Source organism: Chrysochloris asiatica, unplaced genomic scaffold (assembly GCF_000296735.1).
Source record: "Chrysochloris asiatica unplaced genomic scaffold, ChrAsi1.0 scaffold00098, whole genome shotgun sequence".
In the NCBI taxonomy this organism is placed as follows: Eukaryota; Metazoa; Chordata; class Mammalia; order Afrosoricida; family Chrysochloridae; genus Chrysochloris; species Chrysochloris asiatica.
In genome coordinates, this window is record NW_006408616.1 from 5,621,533 (window position 1) to 5,647,143 (window position 25,611).

The following is a 25,611-nucleotide window of genomic DNA, read 5'->3' on the forward strand; positions in this document are numbered from 1 at the left end:
GTATCTATCATGCATTTTTATTAACTACTGGGAAAAAAAATGCACTTGTCCTTTGAAATAAATTGGGGCAAAAAGACAGCTAATCCAGTCACTTTACAAATGTATATAAAGACTATAGTCCTATTAAACTCAAGTTTCTACACAGTAACAAAAATCAAATATGTGTTGTCAAGAAACTCATTTGAAGTCACATTACCTTAACATCCATTTTTCCCTCTTGCCTGCCAAAAATTCCTGTCTTTCCCACATGCAAAATATGTTCACTCTGATCCAGCATCCTCAAAGGTTTTAATCCATTCAATATCAACTCTAAGTCCCAAATCTAAATTTCTAAATGCCCTAAGTCAGGTATGGATGAGACTGAGTATAGTAGTCCATCCTGGAGCTAAATTTCTCCATCTGTGGATCTGTGAGATCTAATATATAAGTTATCTGCTTCCAAAATGCAATGGTGATACAGACAGAGGGTATGTATTCCCGTTCTAAAAGGAAAAGATGAAGGGAAAGAAGTAGCCATGTGTCCAACAACAGTTCACAACCCAGCAGGGAAAATTCCAATAGACTTCAAGGCTTGAAAATAGTGCTATGGACCCATCTGGGTGGTTTACATCCACTTTTAAATCACAAGTTTCACAACTAAACTTTTATATTTTTAACTGGAATGGAAAAAAGGGATTCTTAATTGAACATTCTCTATAGCAAAATTAACATTGGTGAAACCAGAAATTCCTTTTGCTATAAAATTTTGAATGTGTCCAGAAATTGCAGAGGCTCATTTCATGATTTAAATACCATTACTATTGAAAAGGAATCCTGGTGTGGCACTGTGGGTTAATGCGCTGGACTGCAAAGTTGGTTTGTACTGCAAGTTCAAGCTCACTAGCCATTTCTTGGGAACCCTATAAAGGGTTGTTATGGGTAGGAACAGACTCAATGGCACACACCAACAACAACAATGTCGAAAAAGTACATTTAGTAAACGATGCTGCAAGGTAATTCATTGGACCAGATGGTCAGTTTGAACTGCAAGATTGGTGGTTCAAACTCACCAGCCGCTCCTTGGAAATCCTATACAGGGTCACTATTAGTTGGAACCTACTCGACAGCACTTATCCAGCAAAAACTAACTAGACTATGTTTTAAATATTTGTTCATACAATCTCAATGCTTACAAAACTATGTATTTTAAGAAAGCAATTTCTACCTACCTTTTTTCCTTTGGGACCCTAAAATTGGGAGAACAAAAAGAACTGATCAATTTTAAAGTGAATTCAGATAGTTTTAACAAATACACATGGTAATGTAAGATGTTAAGATTAAGGAAAAACTGCGTAAAAGGTATACGGGAACTATCTGCACTACCTTTGCAACTTTCAGTAAATTTAAAGCTATTGCAAAATAAAGAGGTGTTTGTTTTGTGTAAGTATTTGGACCAGACAATAAAGAAATCTAAGGAAAACTAAGATAGTTCATCCAGGGAAACATCTTTTATAAGTAAATTTTACACTTTTTCTTTATCAGTGATCCATGTATAATAAAATGCCTTGTCACTAAGTGGCATACCAATCAGAAGGCACTAGTGTCAAGAGTTTCAAAGAACAATAGATCATTCTGATAATACTGTCAAATCTGCAAGTGTGAAAATGATCTCATGAAGAAGTTACCTTTCAGTACAATTTAATGACTAACTTTTATAGGAAGGCAATCAGAGGTATTTAGAAAAGGCAAAACTATGACACAATGAAGACTGTATTTAGCAATGTGTTCTGAAGTAAATTCATAGTTTTCTAGGAATTATTTTGAAAAGCCTAATATGGAAGTAAAGATTTAGGATTATAGGTTTGTTTGTCGTTGTTGTTGTTTATTAATACTAGCAGGTCCTGGTGTGGCAGCTGCTGGATAATGAGCTAGACCACAGGGTCAATTTGAACTTCAAGGTCAGAGGTTCAAGCCCAACAGCCACTCCTTGGAAACCATATACAGGGTTGCTAACATTGGAACCGATACAGGGCACATAACAACAACTACTTGCAATTTCCTGATTAGGTATATGTAACCATCAATTTCGGGACTTTACAGTAAATTCAATAACTATAACATGAGATAATCACTGGGCTGCGAAACACAAAAGTCCACCGTTCTGGTCCGCCAGCTGCTCCGTGGGAGAAAGATGAGACTTTCTTTTCCTGCAAACATTTAATAGCCTTGGAAACCCTATATGGGATCGCTATGAGTCTGAACTGACTCAAAGGCACTTAACAACAAACAGTTTACGCATTTGAAGAGCTGTCCTTAAGAAACACTGAATCAAACCATGAGATCATCAGTTTAAAATATAAATGTTAAAAATACCACAAATCCTATTATATCTTCATGAAGGGATGAATAAAATGTTATATATTTCATCAATTCATTTAGCAGATAGTGATTAACTGTACTCTGAAGTGCTTTGTTGTTGTTGTCAGGTGCTTAGAGGCTGCAAAAAGTGAATAGTGGAGACTGCATATGTCTCAAATGCAAAAAATCCCTTATATGATTTTTACTAATGGGTTCCATTTTTACATAAGGAACTCTGGTACCATAGTGCTTACGAGTTGGGCTGCTAACCTCAAGGTCAGCAGTTCCAAACTACCAGCCATTCTGCTGGAGAAAGCTGAGGCTTTTTGCTCCCATAAAGATTTACAGCCTCAGAAACCCTATGCAGGGTTGCTATGAGTCAGAACCAACTCCAAGTCATACCACCACTACCACCATAGTTAACATACTTCCATTTTAAATAAGTTCTACAAGACAGGATATTTAATTAGGATGGCCCCATTCTCCAGGACTCCTGGTGCCATGTTGTAGGATCAGCACTGGACTGCGAACTCCAAGGATGGTGGTTCAAACCCACCAGCTACTCCTCAGAAATACTATACAGGGTCAGTATGAGTCAGAACCAACTCAACTGAACTAGTAGCAACAACGTTCTCCAGTAGCCTTATTATAAAATGAGCTAATTCTCACCTCTCACTAGTACTTTTAGGAGTCCTGGTGTGGTGCTGTGGGTTAATGAATCAGACTGCAAAGTCGTTTGAACTGTGAGGTCGGTGGTTCAAGCTCACCAGCTGCTCCTCAAAAACCCTATACAGGGTCGCTAAGGGTCGGAACTGACTCGATGGCACTTAACAACAACTAGTGCTTTTGATGTGAAGGTATGGGATAAGCACATATCTCCATCCATCTAGTAAATCATAAAAGCCATTACTTAATTCTCAAAGTTCAGAGGGCGGACGCAATGCCTATTCTTGGGCTAAACGTGTAGACAATTACTAATTTCCCTCCTTTTATTATTACTCAGTAGGTTTGCATTAGCTTCCAGGAATCCATTATTTTTAACAAGCACAACAGGTTTCATGGAGTCCTGGTATGGAGCTATAGGATAAGCACTCACTAGACCCACAAGGTTGGTTTGAACCACAAGGTCAGCGGTCCAAACTCACCAGCTTCTCCTCAGATACCCCACACAAGGTCGCTATGAGTCACAACTGACTCAATGGCACTTAGCAACAACAGGTTCCATAAGATAGGCATTAGACTGTGAACCACAAGGGCTGCTGTTCAAGTTCGCCAGTTCATCTGCAAGAGAAAGAAGGCAGAATTGCCAACTCCACAGCACTTAACAATAAATTTAATGAGTCCTGGTTTGATACTGTAGGATAAATACTGGACTACTAAGCTCAAGGTAAGCAGTTCAAACTCACCAGCTGCTCCTGTTGACCCTATACAGGATCCCTATGAGTCAAAACGAATTCAAGGGCAATTAACAACAAAAGATTCAATAGAAGTAAATGATCCATAGACATTTTGAGAAAAATTACTACAGAAGAGAGGAAGAAATTTAAGTACATCAAATGGAAAATAAAATGTATTTTATTCTGTTTCCCAAATTTATCAGCAAGTCTATTTAAAAGCCCACTTTCATTCTGATCTCTCTGTCAGGTATGCTTATAGACTCCATTTCTTCCCATCACTTTTATGAAAATCCACATTCATACATTAAAACACAACTCAAAAAGTGCAATCTTTCCCTCACTCCTCTGCAAATTTCATCATCTTCTCCTTGGGTTACTCCATCATACTCTCTCTGACTGTTACATTTATAAAGCTGTATTGTAGTTAATTTGTTTTCATTTCTCTCCCATCACAGAAGTTGTCATATTCATCTTCGTATCCTTAACTTTCAGCCTAGTGCCAAGCACAAACAATGCACTCCATTTTCTCCTTAACTAATGAATTAAATCATTAAGCAAATAATTACATTTTCCACTATTATTGGTTTTAATCATGGATGACGTCTTGAAGGAAATCACATTTAAGTAAATGGAAAAGGAGATAACCTTATAAAGCTACATTTTAGTCTGTTTTTCACCTTGGAAAAAATTTGACAGGCTGGTGAAGAAAAAACAAAATAATTGGTTTATAGTATTTAGTAAATACAAGGCAGTCTGAGTACCCAGAATCACAAAGTAATTTGTATTCCCACAAAAACCACATAAAATAATTTTTGAAAGTAGATCAAATTGCTCAGAATAATTTCAGCTTTTAATTAACTGCTTGTTATTAGTGCCATCGATTTGGTTCCAACTCATCTTTATGGGAGCAGAAAGCCTCATCTTTTTCCTGTAATTAACTGCTAAGAAGGCATGCTGGGTGGTGGTGGTTGTGTGCTGTCGTGATTCCAGTCAGTTCAGACTCATAGTACCTGGGTATAAGGTTTCCAAAGCTGTAAATCTTTATGGGAGCAGAAAGTCTCTTCTTTGTCCCACAGAGCAGCTGGTAGATTTTAACTGCTGACCTTGCAGTTAGCAGTTTAACTGCGCTATCAAGGCTCCTTGCTTCTTGTTATTATTGTTAAATGTTGTCTAGACGGTTCAGACTCATAGCGACCCTGGCATAGTTTCTGAGGAACGGCTGGTGAGTTGCAGGTCAGTACTTCTACAACACCACACCATGAGTCCTTTTCTCCAAGTTGCAATAAGAGAAGGTCTATCATTAATGAGAAGGTATATCATTACTGAAAGTTAGTAAATTGGGACTTTTTTTTTCCAATTTAGCAATAATGCGAGACTAGGATATGAGACATCTCTCCTTAGCAAACCCACCAGCCATTCCTTGGAAACCCTATATAGGGTCGCTATGAATCGGAAGCGACTCCAAGGCACTTAACAACGTTAAATTAGCCCAAAGTGGTTTGGGGCTGTTTAGACCCAACCAGGGCCTGAGGATCACAGATCTGGAGAGAGCTGACCCTTCCCGGGAGTCTGAGTTGTTTTTAATCCGACTCTCCCTTCTAAAATATAGCGGCTCCGACTCTTTTCCTTCTAAAATATAGCGGGCTCTTAATCCTTCATTTAACCTCGGTGCAACAATATCAATGCTCTTCCCTTCACTAGCCATTCCCACTTTTCTAGCTCACCATGATGCCACAAGCAAAGACCTCCGCACCATGAAAAATCAAACTTCAATCGCAGCAGAGTGAACAAACACTATTTGGTTGCCAGGACGACAGCCCTTGCCCCGCCCCCCCCTTTTCCCTCCCCTCTTGTCCTGTCCCCTCCCCTCCCTCCCGGAGCAAAGAGCGCGGATTCTTGATCTCTTTTCTGCGCAGTCGCGTTGGAGATTTTCCTGTTGGAGCCCCGCCCCCTCCAGTGACTCTTCCCGCCCCCCCTCCCTGCTCCATCGTTGACAAACCAGGGAGTCGGAGCGGTAGGAAGCTTTTACGGCTGTGGTGGTGACTGCCGGAAAGTGTGTGAGTGCTGCGGTCTCGGCGTTTTGTTCTGTTTTTCGCATTCTGGGGTCTGGAGGCGATGTAGTTAGTGTGTTTTGGACTAGCTGTTAGAGCATCTCCTGACGTTAACAGCCGGTTTTATTTTTCTAGCGTGTGTGGGGCCGGATCTTTCTGTGAGGATTTCGGGGAGAATTTCGGGGGCTGTCTATCTTTACGCAGTCCGCTGCCTACAATTTAGATAAAACGCTAAATAAGTTGACTCAAGAAACTTGTTTATTTTCCTATTAATGACCTTCGCATTAGTCTCTCTATACGTGCAAAGCATAGGCCCTTTCCTTCAGAAGCCTTGCTAAACAAGTTTTGGACATGATTTGAAGCAATTCTTAGGTAAAAATATTGTACATAGATGAAAATCGCTGAGGCCCAGCAAGACTCACTATTTTACCCAAGGTCATGGACTTAATGGTACGACCAAACAGCGAACCCTGGCGCCTCCCCATGATGAAGTAATATTGGCACCTTAAGCCAACAAGAAAACCAGAAGAAATTAAGTGAGGGTGTTCTTGATCCAAAGCCCAGCAGTTTGATTCCTTATGATTCTAGGACCTGTGCCCTGTTTTATCATGACAAGCCTCACCAGGTTGAGTCAAGTCCACTGGTGGTGCTTGAGTGCTTGTGGAGACGATTAGATAACAAGTTCCCCGCAGCTTGTACTGTCATCTCAACAGCTTTGGGCACCATACATTGAACTGCCCTATAGGGTTTCCAAAGCTGTACATCTTGATGGGGAGCACACTGCCATGTCTTTGTAGCTGGCGGGTTGCACTGCCGAAATTTTGGTTAGCAGCAGAGCACTTTAACCACTGCAACACCTTGGGCACCATAACCTGTAGTAAAATGATCATTCTTAATTAGCCTGAATTGGAATTAGTTAAATCTCAACTTTTTATCCCAGAGTCAGTGGAAAAACAGCTGTCAGTGGGCATTACCCGCCACCCTACCCATACACATGTACACCAGGTTCTCAGAGTGATAGGAGGCATCTGTCTGGTCCTAACTGGGTTGGCTCTTAACGACAGCAGTAGTCTCTCTGACTTCATGCAGGATCTTAGAGCAATTCCAGGTCCTTAGCTGCACTTAAAGCATTCTTTAAATTGTGAACCCAAAGGAGTCTATTTCTCCCAAAAGCTAAAGATCAATAACTCTAAATAGTCTGAAGGTCAGTTGGACAATAATAAAGACAAACTGCCTTAATTAATATAAATTAGTGTTTTGAAAACTGGACGAGTTTACCTTAGGCATACCAGCTCCTTTCTTAGGTGCTGTTTAGTTGCCATGGATTGCAACTTATGACACTCTGTGGATACAGAGCAGAACTGCGGTGTAGGGTTTTCAAGGTTGCAATCTTTCCAAAGCAGATCTGAGGAAACTCTGCGTCGGTTTGAACTGCTAGCCTTTCAGCTCCATGGTGGTGGTTGGTGGTTGTGTGCCACGGGGTTGGTTCCAACTCATGGCGACCCTGTCTGTATAGGGTTTCTGAGTCTGTAAATCTTTATGGGAGCAGAAAGCCGCATCTTTCTCCCGAGAAACAGCTTGGTAGTTTCCAACTGTTGACCTTGAAGTTAGCAGCCTGACTCATAATCACTAGGCTACCAGAGCTCCTTTTTCAGCTCCATAAAGCTTGTAATAGGCATTATTTGTAAAGAAGACAACCTGGGTCCCTATAAAGCTTTCAGGTCCCCAAAAATAATTCAGTGAAGCTGCCCTGTTTGCCAGGAATTACAGTTTATGATATGGAATCTGAAACTACAGTTATGTAGATTTCATTCAGAATTCTTTTAAAAGCACATGGTTCATAAGAGTCATTCTTCAATAAAATAATTGCACTGGAAATGACTCTTAAAAAAAAGTTAAATGAAATTTCATACTAACATAGTTCAAACGCACCCACCTAAATTCAGTCCCCTCCAAAACGCTACTAGATCTTTAGTGAAGTATCATAAAGTATCACAACTAAATGGGGGTGCTAGGATTGGAGATGGCAACAATAAAATGTTGGAAGCTGGAAAACAGGGCTGGGCCAGGGAATATAGAAGATGATCTTATGCCAGAAAGTAAGGTGTAGTGCTCAAAGAATGATGGGAAAAACGAAAAAAGCAAAAACAAAACTTAAGCAAACTAAGCCAGATATTGAGCATTACTAGAAATGATGATAATCTACTAAGTAAAATGGTTTCAAATTAAGAAAGGTGTGCAACAGGGTTGTGTTCTTTCACCATACTTATTCAACTTGTATGCTGAGCAAATCATCCAAGAAGCTGAGTTATATGAAGAAAAACATAGCATCAGGATTGGAGGAAGAGTCATTAACAACCTGCAATATGCAGATGATATAACCTTGCTTGCTGAAAGTGAAGAGGACTTAAAATACTTACTGATGAAGATCAAAGACCATAGCCTTCGGTATGGATTGCATCTCAATGTCAAGAAAACAAATATCCTCACCACTGGACCAATAAACAATATCCGTATCAATGGAGAAAAGATTGAAGTTGTCAAAGACTTCACTATAGGTTGGAATAAACTCAATGGCACTTTTAACAACCATCAGAAAATTTAAAATTGCTATTCTATTTCTTTCGATTCATGGTGACCAGCTATCATATTGGCAATGCATTCTCAAATGGGTGAAGAAATAGTGTCATTAGTACTAGTGTTAAAAATTTTCTGCAAAATTGAAAGCATTTCAAAATTCAAAATATTTCAGAAAAGATATTAAAAGGTCAGTCATTGGGAAAATGGAAATTACAGGTTGGAGTCCTGGCACCGTGCTGTAGGATAAGCACAGGGCCATAAGGTCAGTTTGAACTACATAGTCAGAGGTTCAGAACCCACCAGCTGCTCCTCAGAAACCCAGTACAGGACTGTAATGAGTCGGAACCTTGACATCACTTAACAACATATATGACATTAACATTTACTTTGGTCATGCATGAACTACTTATTGCTCATATTAGGAATTTATGACTTAATGCCCAGCGACTATAAGTAGTGGGCATTATTTTGTTTTGGCTGTCGTAGTGCCTTTAAGGAGTCTTCTTCCTAGTTGTTGTTAGGTGCCATCGAGTCGGTACCCGACCTATAGCGACCTTACGCACAGCGAAACGAAACACTGCCCGATCCTGGGCCAACCTCTCTACCGTTGCCACGCTTGAGTCCATCGATGCTGCCACTTGGCCAATCCATCTCATTGGGGGTCTTTTTCTCTGACACTCCACCTTACCAAACATGATACCCTTCTCCAACGACTGGTCCCTCCTTCCTAGTGGTGGTGGTGGTGATGTGCCTTGTAGTCAGTTCCGACTCACAGCGACCCTGTACAGGGTTTCCAAGGCTGTAAATCTTTATGGGAGTGGAAAGCCTCATTTCTCCCGCGGAACAGCTGGTAGTTTCGAACTGCTGACCTTGCGGTTCGCAGCTTGATTAGTAACCACTACGTATCAATTACACATAAGAAAGCATGAACACCACTGGATGTTACCTGTTTGTGTACCCCATTATAAGTGTTTTACTTGGCCTGATCACCACCAGACTTACTGTTCTTCAGACACCTTTTAAAAGAGTCGGCCCCTTTTGGATAGTCTCTCCCAAGATACAGCAGCTTGACTGTTTCTCCTTTAACCTTTCTTAAGGCAGCCACCTTCCAAATGTGATCAGGGCTCTTGTCAATGTCCTCCAAATAGATCTGACCTTACCTTGAGGGGCAGTATAATCTTCCTTGTGATAAAGAAACTGAGCCTTAGAATGCTTAAATCACCTGTACATCTGACCATCCATTTTCTCTCATTCCTGTTTCCTTTAGAGAACTGGTCACATTTCACAATTATCTTGTTTGCATGTCTCCCCAGATGTTCTGAGAGGGAGCAGGTATCTTATCTAGCATGTTTATTGCTATATCCCAGTACCCCAAAACCAAATCCACTGCCATAGTTCTGTCTCAACTTAGGGAGTACAGCTGCTCCATAGACTCAAGAGGTAGTAACTTTAAGCAAGCAGACTCCATCATCTTTCTCCTGCAGAATGTATGGTGGGTTTGAACCATGGAGCTTTCAGTTAGCAACCCAACAAGTAACACACTGCACTGCCAGGGCTCTTATGTCCTAGTGGTGGTGGTGGTGGTGATGTGCCATGAAGTCAGTTCCGAGTCATAGCAACCCTGCATATAGTTGCTGAGGCTGTAAATCTTTACGGGAGAACAAAGCCTCATCTTTCTCCCACAGAAAAGCTAGTAGTTTCAAACTGTCGACCTTGGAGTTAGCAGCCCAATTCGTAACCACTACGCTACCTTATGTATACACAAAATCTTTTTTGGTTCTGTAAGGCTACAGTGCAGTTATTTGCAGTGTTTTTCCCTTTTCTTCAGATTTGTATAGAAGTGCATACTTTCGATGGTAAATGAAAATGGCCAATTCTTTAAGAGGAGAAGTACTGAATCTTTATAAAAATGTAAGTAATTATGCTGCAAATTTTACAAATGTTACTATATTACTTGGATTGTTTAGAAATCTATAATCTTTCTTTTTAAGCTGCTGTATCTTGGGAGAGACTATCCAAAAGGAGCAGACTATTTTAAAAGGCGTCTGAAGAATGTTTTCCTTAAAAACAAAGATGTGAAGGACCCAGAGAAGATCAAAGAACTTATTGAACGGGGTGAATTTGTAATGAAAGAGCTAGAAGCATTATACTTCCTTAGGAAATACAGAGCTATGAAACAACGCTATTACTCAGATGTGAAGAAAACGTAACTGATCATTACTATTAATTGTGGCTGAAAAATCAGTGTCAGCTATTTATGTCTACCAAATATTGTAAAATAAATTCCAGCGCAAAGTGAATGAGCCATACATACCATGTAAAAACAAAAAAACCTGAGCAGCCTTACTGAACTAAAAACAGATTTCAACTTTTATTCATACTGAGGTTAATCCATCTTTTAGCCATAATTTTTAATTAAAATAGTAAGTTAGCTATAAATATTGCCAGCTATAACGTTAATGAGCATCAAGTAGTATTAAAAATTTATTTCAAACCTATATAAAAGAATTAGACATTTTGAGCCTAATTCTCCACTTTACAATGCCATTTAATGTACTTAAATGAAGCAGAATTTACTGCACATTTATTCCCTTTAACTTTTGAAGGAGTAACGTATTTTTGACCCAGTGTGGCACATCACTAAAAAACAAATAGCACCTGGTAATGATTTAACTGTAATTACAGAAATAATTATGTGTATAACACAGTAATAGGTATGTGTATATTGGGTAAGACTGACTTCTGCCTAGAAATAAGCTGACAGTGACTGGCATTGGATACAAGACCCATCCAGTTATTTCCATTATTTATTTCACTGTTGGCTCCCTTTGGGCCTTAACAAATCACCTGTTGTGCATTAACTAACTTCTTTGATAAAAAGTAATAAAGAATTCTATACTTTTGTCCTGAAAGTAGACTTCTTTTCCATCTATTTCTAAATTCGCATTGCCAGGGATCCAAAACATGGCACGACCAAGTGTAAGCAAACACACTTAGAACCTGTACATAGTAATGCTCATAGCAGCTCCTTTCCTAAATACAGCATTTTTCTCATTTAGCATCTGTTAAAAATTCACTAACATACTATGATATTTGGAATTTGTAAAGTATTTCATATCAATTCCAAGGCAAAAATTTCAAATTTCCATCAAGAAACACACACTCTCATGGTCACCATAACTAGTTTTTATTACATTACAATAATTAGGAGCAGTACAGTTCATGACAAAAATATTACAAATTTCATATCACTCCACAGCACATACCCCTATAAACATTTAAAAGTTAATTTTAATGAAAAGAGTGGTCATGTTTTAATTTAATGTTTGATATGACCAACATTCTTAGGTCAGCGCAACCAAATGATGGAGAACAACTGGATCACACTGCATATGTCCCACAGGAGAAAAACAAAAGCACAATGTACAAAATGTGCATGTTTCAGTTTACACTATACAAAAATAGTTAAAATACATTCCAGGTAAACATGTTACATTAAGAAATAGTACTAGTAGGAAATTGGCACTCAAAAGGAAAAAAAAGCAAAAGTATTTTCAACATGAAAACGCAAGACAGTGGAACTGGAAACTTTGGGATAAGATGTTACCCATTGAGTTCTATGGGGGAAACCCTCTCTGTATTGGACATTTCTGCAGATAATCTTATTTTTTCTGAACTCATCTAATTTGCCAAATAGGCACTTTTAGGTTAAAACATAAATCTTAAATGAGTTATAAACATTCTTTCAAAAACTGATGTGACTATTACGGATTTAGAAAGGAATAATTTTCATATTCTGCCTGAATTTACAGCTAATTGTATGCTATTCAGTTTCTCAAGACAGAATTCAAGCTATACCCCAATATTAACTCATAAGTTATTAAGCATAAAGTCCTCTTAACTGCTTTTTAAAAATGATTAGTACATAGTTATCAAGAAATAATTACTTTTTGACAAATGAAATGACTTCACATAGTTTTTATTGCCAAAGAAAAAGCATATATATTATTTGGGAGAAAAAAAAAGGTTAGAGGAAATCAAAAGTCACTGGAATACAAAAACGAGATGAACTTGGGCAAACTGTAACTTAGCATGACTCACCAAGTTTCTCTAGATATTAGGACAAAATTGTGCAATGGTGGCAAAAGTTTTGATAACTTATACAAGTTAGGTTCTAAATTCCTATGCAGTGTGACTCAGTTAAATAGAACCTAGCATTCGTAATTGGGAATATTCACTCAAATCATACTACATACTTGTACTACGTTCTTCCACAAACATGTTAATGTCTAAGACTATGTATTTAAGCAATTTTTTTCTTTTTGTTAACTTCGAAAGGATTTTTATGTTTAAGGCTGTAACAAGTAACATCTTATTTCTAAGACAATCTCTCCTTTTAAAATCTCTACAAAAAAAATTGTGAACCCATTTAAAATCCACATAATAAAGAATAATTATCACTGCTTTAAAAAAAGAAAATTTGCCCAACTACCTACAAATACAAGAGTCTTAAAAATCCCCTTAGTTATGCATTGCAACTCTTTGAATTATGGCCTTTCTTTCCTCTTGTCTAGAACAAGAGGAGGTACTGCATAAGTCTTAACACTCTACCTAAACAATGTGCCATAAATCTGTATTTTAGCATAGCATTTCAGGAATCATTGATTTTTACACAGAATATAAATTTCCTTTTCTGTGAATTAGTTCAGGCACCTGTTAATTTGCTCCCAGAAAAACAAAATTATTTTCGAACTCAATAATATTTTAAGTCTACTTTAATTATTTACACAAAGAAATCAACTGGAATATTACACACTTGGAATTTTAATATTACCCAATGTATAACTTAAAATATTACTCAATGTACAACTTAAAATGTATGACTAATTGTCATTACAAAATCACAGTTATGTCAATTAAAAAAAAAAAAAACAAATCTACTCCTTTAAAACAATGATTTAAAGTGATTTATATACAGTTTGATTAAATGTTACACTTGAATTATAGAAAAACAATTATTGTAGAATTAGAAGAAAGTTTAGAGACAAACAGAAACAGCTGCTTTATAAAACTCAAGTATGCACTGTATTACTCTGGGTTATGTGTCAGATACCTCACTAAGATACAGACCACTAGAATCTAGGCACTACTTAAGAACAGGGAGGATGTCCCTTGTTTGGGGATACCGCAATAGCCTCAGTACTTTGTGTAGTGCTTATCATCTAGTAGATGCAAAATAAGTATTTGATGAATACATACATGAATTCTGCAAAAAATAAAGAGGTTTAAGATTGAATTTCAATTATGTAACATTTCAATTATTAAAACAATGGAATATACCTCTACTACAAGGGCTAATGTTGTTGTTGTAGATTATTTAAGGAATTATTCAACTTTACCTTCATAAAATTCTCCTTCCATTGTATAGGGTTCTAACAGGTTTAAAAATTCCCACCTAAGTCACTAATAGATCAGGCAGCAAAGAGATGATGATTAAACTACTGCAGCTACCACCTGAAAATTAGCTATTAGGTCAAAATCCCATTATGGTATCTTTCATATTATCTTGAGTGCCAAGTAAAAGGATGTAGGGCAATTTGATGTGACTTCATGGGGCTATCCATAGCAATACATTTTGAAATGAGGAGAGATAAGGGAATCAGAATTGGCAAAGGGGGTAGGGGGTAGGGATGGAATCAAGTCATTAGAACTTCTGGAAGCTTATGCAGATAAAATGATACTAATATGACTCCTGAAGATGGAGAGTAGATAATTCAAAAATAAACTTAACCTCTTGTACAATTTTGCCTAAAGACTAGCACTGATGATATTACAGGTAAAAGTTACAGGCTGTGCCAAGCTTGACATAGGAGTACTTAAGTTAAATGAATGTAAATCACAAAGTTGTAAAGCTAAATAGTGCCTTTGAGATGACTTCTTGTAACACGAAGAAATGAAAGTGATTTACCCAAAATCAGAGTTTTAAAAGACACATAACTAGAACCATAGTCTCTTCTAGTCCAGTGATATTTTTACCTTACCATACCATCTCACGTCAAATATTTTCAATTAACGCTTTAAACATAAGGAAAAGTCATTTAATGTTAATTTTTCAAACCTATTTTAAAATATGGACCCAACTTAAAAAGTGGTTATGAAATGTTACCTTTGTTGTTGTTATGTGCCATCGAGTCAATTCCGACTCATAGCGACCCTTAGCCAGTGTTAAAAGAACTAGGGATTTTTAAATTCTTTTGTTACATTAAAAATTTATATACTAATAAAGTCTTGGCCTTCCCCCAATGTCAACTTTTTTTAAGTTAACCTTTTAATTTTTTAAAAAATTTTCTGTTGTTGAACAGTGCGATATCAATCAGTAGGACCACCACATAGTGAGAATTCATCTTGCTGAGCTATCCAAATTCTCACCCAGTCCTCATTTTCAACCAACCCAGGAACCCATACATAACAACACTGGATGACCGCATGCATGCAATCTGAGGCTGGGAAGGCCCCGAGGAAGCATACAGGTCAACACAAGGCCTGAACTTGCAATCTTTACCTCTTAAACACCTACTAAGCTAACTGACCCAAATGATCTTTAATAGCACTACCAGTTAAAAACTATTTTCAAAGACTGAAGATCAAGAATGATTTAATGTTATGCTGCTAAGAAAGAGCAACCTGACACAGGAAGACTATATTTAATTCCTATGAGTATTTTTAAATATATGTTAATTTTTAAAAATTATTACAAAACTTTAGTAGCCCCCAAATGGTTGCTATATTCCCCCTTACATACTGGGTCTGCCTTAACAGGAAAAGGAGTCTTATAAGAATTTATCTAATGTGGAAAGTAAATGACCTGTTAATATTTTCCATTGCCTTTTTTTTAACCATTTTTTTTTTCCTTTTTGTAGAAAAAATATAATATTTGGGGGATATGACCATGACAAATAGCAGTGGAAAGGGGAGTGTAACTTTACATTCATTAAGGTTAATCTGAAACTATAGGACATGATGCCTGATTGAAATCTGCAAGAAGCCCATAAAGTTTGTGCTTCGTCAATGTTTCAGTCAAACCAATCATGACATCTCAATTTAAGTTGTACGTTAGTAATTGATCTATGTAACTAGATAAAATGCAAGTAGGGATGATTTAAAAGCTTCATTAATTCATTGCACACTGAAGTTCACAATTGGTAAGAAAAACAGGAAGTGATCAACTGCATGCACCAAAAATCCCAAGACAGAAAGCTCAGGTATTCAGTTTCTTTTCACAGGCATTGCTAGTTCAAAAACCAAAACTCAGGAATACTGGCACTTAGAAGGAAAAAAAGTTTCCACTGTCATTGTTTAAAAAAAAGCATTCAAGATGAAAACTAACAGTTTGCATGGAGCAGAAAGAAAATTAGGTAATGCTAAAACAATGCTAATAATTTAGTGTAATGTACAAAAATTACCACTTTTACTTAAGTATGCCTTAAGAAAAAAGTACAAATTGTATTTACATAATTATACACTTTGTCTTTGACTTCTTTTTCTTCTTTTTACCATCTTTGCTCATCTTTTCTTTATGTTTTCGAATTTCTCGAACTAATGTATAGAAGGCATCATCAACACCCTGAAATACAGAAAAATATGAAAATGTATTTATATATGGCAGTTTGAGGCAAACATGACAAAAAGATATTTTATTAACAGAAGCATTAATATTGAGAATGATCACATATCATTTTGTCAATAATCAGAAATAGGAGTATTACTTCCACAATAGGCAATGATAATCAATGGAAAAGAATCTTAGATAAAGGTAACAAATAACTTTCTCCCCAGTAACAGAAGTTTATTTACTACTTATTTTTCTACAATGGAAGACCCCCATCATGAAAATACAAATGCGTTTGTTTGTGCTTGTGTTTTCACTGAGTTTCTTCTAAACCTTAGATGCAAGTAGACATTACTTTCATATCTATTCAGCATTACTTGAGTTCTGGTTCAATTTTATATAAAATCCATTAAATTTAAATACCTTATTAGTAAGTAAACAATATTTGAATATACTTTGTTTTCAAATAAGATATATTCACATGCAAGTTTCAATTTATATACTTATCATGTAAAAAAGGTTTAAATGAATACCTAGCCTTCATTTTTCCCCATGCTCCAAGCAAGATTATACTATTTTGACTTGTGGAAAAATAAGTCAAATAATTTGTATGGTATTGCAGTTTACTAATTTGGAGGAGATATTCTTCTTGTTTCTGTTAAGTAAATTAGGTTAATCAAAAGCTAGCCATATAAAGCTAAATGTAACATCTTCAAGGAGTTTTCTGTTTGGTTACTGTGGCTTACATGTCTTTGGTCATCAAAGCAAGATTTTTGACATCACTTACAACTAACTGTGATTTCCATTCAGAATAATTTTTAACCATAATAATAATCCATAACATGAAAAGTGGCAATATGAAAGTAAAAGTAGGGCAGGTTTTTAACCATGTAGTACTTTAAAAGTTGTAAAAAAAAAACAAAAAACTACACATAAATCATTTTTTGTCATGCCTCTGAAAAAGCAAATGAGATACCAATAAAAGCATAATAAAACTTTAAACGGGGGGAAAAATGATCCTAAATGTATTTTTAAATGGAACTGAATTGTCATTTGAGTCACTTCCAACTCATAGAGAAATAGGGTTTCAGAGAACTGTTTGAACCTCCAGTCTAGTAAGTAATTAGCAGTCCAATGCTTATCCTATAGCGCACCACAGTTGTTGTTATGTGCCATGGAGTTAGTTCCAACTCATAGTGACCCTGTACAGGGCTTCCGAGGCTGTGCATCTTTATGAGAGCAGAAAGCCTCATCTTTCTCCCACGGAACAGCTGATAGTTTCAAACTGCTGACCCTGAGGTTAGCAGCCCGATTCGTAACCACTATGCTACCAGAGCTCCTTAGAGCACCACAGTAGTACCTATAAAGAAAAACTGCTAAACTAATAATGCTTCCAAATCTAGACACCAGGGGGAGTCTTATGAACAAAACCCCTATAAGTTAAGGGTATAAAATACAGCCCCTCAAGAACAATACAAGTTTGGGTTTTACTAATTGCAATAACCTCTGTTGAATACTCATAATAAATATATTTGTTACATAATCATGAAAAATACAAAGTGTAACATTTATCTGATTTCTCTAATGCTTTACTCAGATCAGAGTATTTCGATCATAATTCTAAGGATTTTCTTCAAGTTACATTTAACTTTTGTTTTATAATATCATATATCTTTAATTAAAAAAAGCATGACCTAATATCTTAAAAGACGTAAATATACCTCAAATAAAAGCTTGGTCACAAGCAGTTGTAGGATTAAAACTAGCATTACTGCTTTGAATACTAATAATGAAAAAAGTCCCCAAACTGCACTCAGATATCCCCCACTATCTGATAGCATTACTGATAAATTACAAACTGAAATGCTTTTTTCCCCCTCCAAAAAGGAAAAGTGGTAAGCAATTTACCCATAATACAATCAAGGTCTGTCACTGACAACCTTAATATGCCTATTTTAGTGCCACTTGAGTCAGTTCTGCCTCATAGCAGCCCTAATAAAAAGGTTTCAGAGTAGCTACTGGTGAATTGGAACCATCAACTTTGTGGTTAGCAGTACTGTGCCTATCTGTACTAAAGGTATATCTGCATATACGTTAATCCTAACCTTAACATAAAGAGAAATTTCCACTGATATAAAGGAATTAATCTTTAGCTCATTAATACGTGACTAGTTTAAGAATCTCTTGCTATTGTTAAGTGCTGAAGAGTCAGTTCAGACTCATAGCAACAGCACTGTATAGGGTTTCTGAAGTCTTTTTAAAATTTTCGCAGATGCAGAAAGCCTCATCTTTTTCTGTGGAGCGGCTGGCAGGCTTGAACCGCAGATCTTTTAATTTGCAGTCTAGTGCTTATCATTTGGAGCCACCTCGCTCCAGTTCACAGTCAGAACCCCTTATAAATTAATGGAATCTTTAAAAGCATTTTCAACTTCCCTAACATTCGTGGATTTCCTTTCATCATACAGCTTTATGCAGCCTACTCCATTTCAATTACTTTTATAATAAAACTGGCAATGGTACCTAAATGATAAAATGAAAAAAACATGAGAGAGCGATAGGGAAGACACATTTTAAGATGAAAACAATGAAAAACTATTTAAGAGACAATGACACAGATCGGATTTGATTACCACCACTCTAAGGTTATGACATGCTTTAGGCTCACGCTGTACTGAACTCCACTTTCTACATAATCTTATAAATAATTGTAATGCCACAAATCCATCTAAATGAGGCAGCTAATTCCTTTTTCTCGTTTGGGGAACTAACTATCTGATACATACATGTAAAAGACACAAGGCGTATCCCAGTAGTTATTCTTAGTCCTAAAGTAACACCCTAGTCGTTTTTTAGTTTAAAACCCACCCTTTTCGGGATTAAGAAAAACTCACTGGCATATAAGGAGCTCTGGTAGCGTAGTGGTTACGAGTTGGGCTGCTAACATCAAGGTTAGCAGTTTGATACTACCAGCGGCTCCGCGGGAGAAAGATGAGGCTTTCTGCTCCCGTAAAGGTTTACAGCCTCGGAAACCCCGAACAGGGTCGCTATGGGTTGGAACCAACACGACAGCACTTCAAACAATTGGCATATAGTTACCACTGTCAAATTAGTTTTATAAAAATGTTTCTATTTAAAATTTTAATGTAGAGCATTTTACCATGTAACAAAATTAAAAAGAACTCAGTCTCGTGACCCAATTGTCAGCCAAATAGTAGGTAGCATACAGGGGGAGGGTACCACCACTAGTAAGGTAGCTCACCATGGAACAGTCAATCACTCAAGATCAAAAGGGCAACGTTTTCTTTAGGACCAAGTTGAGCAGGGATTGGAAAGTGGGTGGAATGGAAATAGGACTCACAATGAGGAAGCAGGATAACTTATTGCATGAAGGAGATTGCAATCACTGAAATGAAACAAACTATATGATTTATTGAATGTAAAAATGATGAATGATCTTGTCTGGAAACTACTCGAATTAAAAAAAAAAAAAAAGGAAGAAAAGATATTTAAATATTCCCAAGTACACTTTTTCTTGGTAACTTTTCAATTTATCACGCCCAACAACTTTTTGACATTCACATCAGTCCAAATTAGAAATTTCAGAACAGTTCAAACGCATAAATCTTAATTTAAAATAATTAATGATAAAAATGTATGCTTATCTTGAGACATTTCAACTTTTAAAATCATACAACAGAGTCCTGGTGTGGCACTGTGGTCTAAAGCACTGAACTGCAAAGTTGTTTTGAGCCACAAGATCGGTAGTTCAAACGTACCAGCCTCTCCGTGAAAGCCCTATACAGGGTCACTTATGACTTGGAACCGACTTGAAGACACTTATCAACAAAAGACAAATGAATGAAAAAATTTAAAAGTTAAAGCCACTACTGAAATTTGGTCATGATCACTGCTATTTTTAAAACCTAGCTTTTCAAACTTCCTATGTATAATGGTAAATTTTACCACAATTAACAAATCTTAAATATACAGTGATCCTTGAAAGATACTGTATTCATAAATCTCAGTAAAAATGAATGCCACAGTCATGCTTTGTTTTTTTTTCTTCCATCTTTGAAAGACCAGCATACCACATAGTATCTTTTGGGACTAATCCTATTCACATGAGTAGTTTACACTTAGGGGAGATACATTCATTATGTCACACGTAAAATTCCTATAATAAAGAATACCAAGATTTAGCTGTTGTTGTTAAGTGTTGTCGAGTTAGTTCCGACCCACAGTAACCTTGTATAGGGTTTCTGAAGAGCAGCTGGTGAGCTTGAACTACCGACCCTGTGGTTCAAACCGACTTTGCAGTCCAGCACATCAGCCCACATAGCGCCACACCAGAACTCCTTTTAGCTAAGTAAGTGTAATAAATATCCTAGAACTTTGAAAATTGTAATTGGCATGATCTGCATGGTATCTATCAAATGAAGTATTTTCTTAAGACAAAATTTAATGTGGTTTGGTTTAGAAGGGTAATTGAGAATTCTACATAATAAACTTTAAGGTTAAGCACTGGTCGTTAACTGCAAGGTCTGCAAGTCATTCCCAGCAGATGACCTGACACTTGGGAGAAAGATGAGGCTACATTTTCCCGTAAAAGGTTTATGTAATCTTGGAAACTCTGTCCTGGGTAACTGGGAGTTAGGACTGATCCAATGGCAGTGTGTGTTCTATACCAGGAGCTTCGTTAGGCAAGTGGGATGTAAAGATTTAAACTATCTCTCTGCCTACTTGCTAATATAGGAATCAAACATAAAAAAGGTCATTTGAATATAGCACAGTATAGATTCAGAGTATTATAAGAATACATAGTAAAAGCAGTTAAGTTCCGCCGAGTCGGTTCTGACCCACAGCTACCCTCTAGGAGCAGCTGGTGGGCAGTTCAAACTGACTTTGCAGTCCAGAGCATTAACTCACAGCACCATACCAGGACAGTAGCAGCAGTAGTGCAGCCCAATTGTTCAAGGAAAAATTCTTAGAGAACAGGTTTGGGGGAATCATAAAGGTTAGGCATTAATTAAAAGGACTAGCCAAACCCAGAGCCTGGTGGCTTTATAGGATAAGTTCTGGACTGTGAACAAGTTCAGCAGTTTGAGCTCATCTGAGGTTCTCTGTTCCTGCAAAGATTTACAACCTTGGAAACCCTATACAGGGTTCTTGTGAGTTGGAAGTGACTTGATGACACTTAAGCACCAGCGCAAACACTGTACAACACTTCTGAGGCTGGAAATCTTTATAGGAGCAGAAAGCCTCCCATTTCGCCCTTGGAACGGCTGGTGGGTTGCAACTGCCAACCTTGTGGTTAATGTTGTTGTTATGTGCCATGGAGTCGGTTCCGACTCATAGCGAGCTTGCACAGGGTTTCCGAGGCTGTAAATCTTTACCAGAGCAGCTGGTAGTTTCAAACTGCTGACCGTGAGATTAGCAGCCCAATTCATAACCACTACGCTGTGGTTATCTTTTCAGCACCTCCAGACCTTCTCTGTTATTAAGACTGTTGTTATTAAGTGCCATCGAACTGGTTCTGATTCATAGCAACCCTGTATAGGGTTTCCAAGGACTTGCTGGTGGTTTTGAACTACCAACCTTGTGGTTAGCAGTCCACTGTACTTATCCTACAGAGCTACACCAGGACTAGTTAATAGGACTATGAAATAAGATTACTGACATTCCAAACAAGAGCAATATTGTTGTTGTTATGTGCCGTGGAGTCAGTTCCAACTCATAGCGACCCTGTACAGGGTTTCTGAGGCTTAACAACAACAACAACAAAATCTTTACAGGAGCAGAAAGCCTCATCTTTCTCCCGCGGAACAGCTGGTAGTTTGGAACTGCTGACCTTGCGGCCTGTAGCCCGATTCGTAACCACTAGCCAAATCTAAAGGCAAGTTATGAAATAACATATTATTTCATACGTTATTATATAAGGACAAAAAAAATTTCAAGCAAGAAATAGTTCTTTGATATTAGGACAAGAAAGATTAGAAAGAGGTAGGAAGGTGGTAAGGCCATATGTGATGTGCTATGGAACATTAAGTTTTATTCTGTAAGAAATATGAAGTCACTAACTGGATTTAAAGATAATAAAACAGTATTTCTTTTATGTATCTACTTTTCTGGTTGATAAATGATGGCAGCAACAAGTAACCCAAATTTGTTGTTGTTGCTAAGTGCCATTGAGTTGGTTCTGAGTCGACTCATAGCAACCCTGTATAGGGTTTCTGAGGAGCCAACTGGTGAGCTTGAACCACTGACCTTGTGGTTCAAGCCACCCTTGCAATCCAGTGAATTAACCCATAGCGCCACACTAGGGCTCCAAGTAAACCAAACAGGAGGTTATACAAGAAAAGCATGGGTCTGAAAAAAAAGAAAAGAAAAAAGAAAAGCAAGGGTCTGAACTAGTGATATAATAAAAGATACAGACTACACCATCAAAGGAATGTGTGGTTGCTTTCAATTGGATGTGAGAAAGACAGAGGCAGGAACCTTCTTAAGACTCCCAGGTTTCCTAATTGGGGAAAAATGTGGATGTGAATGCCGAACACGGGAAGAATGACTCTTTACTTGTGGACTCTCCAAAAAGAAAAATACATTGCTAAGAGTAGCCTTTTCCCACTTCTTGTGCCATTCAAATTACAACTCCACATCATTTCTTACATTCACACTCCTAAAAACAACAACCTTGTAGAATGTCACAAACCTTGAACTCGATTTCCTTTTAACAAAAAGATAGTATCATTTCCCAAATATTTAGTTTGCTATAAACTAATTAAATCATTAGACCCTCTGAAGAATGGAGATTAGTCTACATAGCTATCAGTTATCTCAATTATAATTAACACTCAATAGATTCAAAATAAATGTACCAATTATGGAAACTATAGGTTTCTTATCTTTTAACATGTCAGATTGGAATACCACACCTAAGTAATTCTAAAAGGTTGCTACTTCAGATTACCTGCGAAAAACATCTGCTTTCTGTCAAAATGCTGAACTTACCAGATTACATTACAATGCATTTTTTAATTTTCACACAGCCAGGAGTCTTTTCTTCTTTGCTGATTTTTTTCAATCTGTATTGTCGGATCTCTCTCACCAATGTATAAAAAGCATCCTCCACTCTCTGCATTGTAAAAACAACTTCTTTAAAGTTTGTCTCATTGGTAAGAGAATTTAGTGGGGACAGCCATGTGCAAGAAGCCTGAAATGATGAGCTTTACCATAGATTTTTTTAAAAAATAGACGAGATTGTTTGAATAAATTGAGGATGCAGTTTTAAAATATGGGCTAGAATCCTGGTTTGTTCTAAAAAGTCAGTTTTGTTTTTTAATTATTTTTTAAATTAAAAAAAATTAAGAATAAATGGAACATGATGAAAAACCTGGCTACACCTATTTTGTTGCCAATGAAATAATCTGGTTATTCATGGAATTAATCAAAGCTTAAACTGGAGTTAGTACGTCCTTCAATTATGGAAAACAAGTGACTTATGTACTCCTTAATTAAACCTGTGTGGAAAGGGGTGAGGGATGTACAATAGGGATGTACAATCTTTGATCAAAAAAAATTTTAAACAGCTCCAAACAGGGTCAAGAGACTCAAAGTCTGAATTTTATTTGCAATTACAGCACTGTCCAGTCAATAACCAGGTTCCATAAATGGAATTTAGATGCTGAGACTTTTGTTGATGGATAACTATTCAATGAAAATGTTAAATGAGGGTCACTGACAGTAATATGAAAATATCATGAACTGTTGAAAACATACACATAAAATGGTAACAATGTATTTTTTTCATCCTTGCTAAAATTCTTAAAAGTAATTTTTAGAATCACATTGGCTTTGTACCTTCTATCCGAATTTAAATACTCTAAAGGGGTAGAGTCTTCTATGGCCACGTAAAGATTACAGACTTTTTAATGTCTTTTCCAGACAAAAAAAAAAATGAGGCAGTAGCCAAATGTTCTTAGTTAAATGTACTACTAGCTTATCCAGAAAACATGCTACCCAAAGTAAAAGAGAAATGCAGAGAAACATTAATCTGCATTTAGTAAAAAACTTAAAAGTACATATTTGCATTTATACAAGAGAAAGATTTAAGTGCTTAGGAAGACTAAAACAATCAACCTGTAAAAGCCGAAACCTCTCTAAAATGGAAATTTGACTGAGTTGAAAAACTCAAGTTATTTTCCACTAAGCAGCAATAGAAAAGAGTTAACACCACCGTCTAAAAGAGGTGGAAAACTTGAAAGACCAAGAAAAGCAATTTCAGGCTTTTACAGGTTCCACTGTTTATTTTACTGGTTGTTTTACTTAGTTCCTTTCATCTTAAGAATGAATTAAATTACTTTGGGGATTGGCATATTGTAACTCCCTGGGATTAATAACATTACTTTTCCTACGGAATCAAATATGACAAAATAGACTCAGCACCTAAAAAGCTAATATACACACAATGACCCTTGAACAACATCGGCCTGAAATGTGTAGGTCCACTTATAAGCGGATTTTGTTTTTTAATGCTGTGTGATGCTAATCAGTTTGTCCAGTAAATTGTGTATCACAGTAAAAAATAATCTCTCATGGTTCTTGCATATTTTCCATCATGCTTATTTAATGCAATAATGTAAAGTTGAATCATGCCATGAGACCCATACAAAGTACCACTAGTGATGCTTGAAGTGCTCCCAAGAAGCAAAAGAAAGTCAAGAAAAAGTTGAATTGCTAGGTATGTACTGTAGATTAAGGTGTGCAGTTGTGATTGCCAACCATTTCTAGGTAAATTAATCCAGCATAAGGGCTATTCATTTTTTAAAAAAGGAAATACGTGAAGTTCTTTGCTGCAGCTACGCCAACAGCCATGAAAAACCTTACACTTTTCACAAAATATCTTTTTTATATTAAAAATAACAGCTTTCCTGTGGGTGCAGTATACAATACATACAACATACAAAATATATAGTAATCAACTGTTATTTATAAGGCTTCTGGTCAACAGTAGGCTATTTGTAAAGTTTTGGGGTAGTCAGAATTGTATGTGGATTTCTGACTGGGGGGGATGTTGAGTGGGTGGCTCTAAACCTCACATTGTTCAAGGATCAACTATATATCAAAAGTATGATTTACAGTTTAAATTCAACCAGGCACAGAACTGACCCCTTAAATATTAACTGAAATTAAGCTAGGGATTGATCTTTCCATGTAGAAGTCTTTCTTTTATTACTTAGAACAGCAACAACAAAAATTCACCTCAAGTTTTTTGGGTAAATTAATTTTTACAAATTTATGTGCTTTAGTAGAGTTCAGTAATTTACATTTAAAATTAAACCTCAATTATTGATAAAAGTAGCTTTTAATTTAAAAATCGGGCATTTAAGCAATGCTTAGGGTTTATATCTCAAGTTACAAATATATAACATCCAGTGACATGTTTCTATTCAATCTAATTATAAAAATCACTATATCCCAGGAAAATCTGCATCTTCTTTTTAATGGGATAAATTTAATTCAACTAGTTAGCTAAGTAAACTAGAACATTTTTAAAAACTATTTTCTGTAATTATTTTAAGGACTTTGAAGGAAATTCCCACTTGTCCCTACATACACACACATATATATTTTTTTTTTT

At 36.7% G+C, this 25,611-nt stretch overlaps 2 protein-coding genes across 3 annotated transcripts in view; one reads left to right on the forward strand and one right to left on the reverse strand.

Moving 5' to 3' along the window:
- Positions 1 to 10,225: 10,225 nt before the first annotated feature.
- Positions 10,226 to 10,575, forward strand: LYRM5 (LYR motif containing 5). The gene is made up of 2 exons (XM_006866979.1): positions 10,226 to 10,276; positions 10,357 to 10,575. Exons 1-2 carry the CDS (start codon positions 10,226 to 10,228, stop codon positions 10,573 to 10,575), a joined length of 270 nt encoding a protein of 89 aa, XP_006867041.1.
- Positions 10,576 to 15,282: 4,707 nt separating this feature from the next.
- Positions 15,283 to 25,611, reverse strand: part of KRAS (Kirsten rat sarcoma viral oncogene homolog) — a 41,167-nt gene continuing 30,838 nt past the window's right edge. Inside the window, exons 4-6 of one of the 2 annotated variants that reach the window (XM_006866953.1) lie at positions 22,991 to 23,106; position 22,767; positions 15,873 to 15,989 (exon numbers count right to left, since the gene is read on the reverse strand). In XM_006866953.1, coding sequence (XP_006867015.1) covers positions 15,873 to 15,989; position 22,767; positions 22,991 to 23,106 — 234 coding nt within the window. Of the gene's footprint in view, positions 15,990 to 22,766; positions 22,768 to 22,990; positions 23,107 to 25,611 lie in introns of both variants that reach the window. The other variant, XM_006866954.1, reaches the window with a different exon arrangement.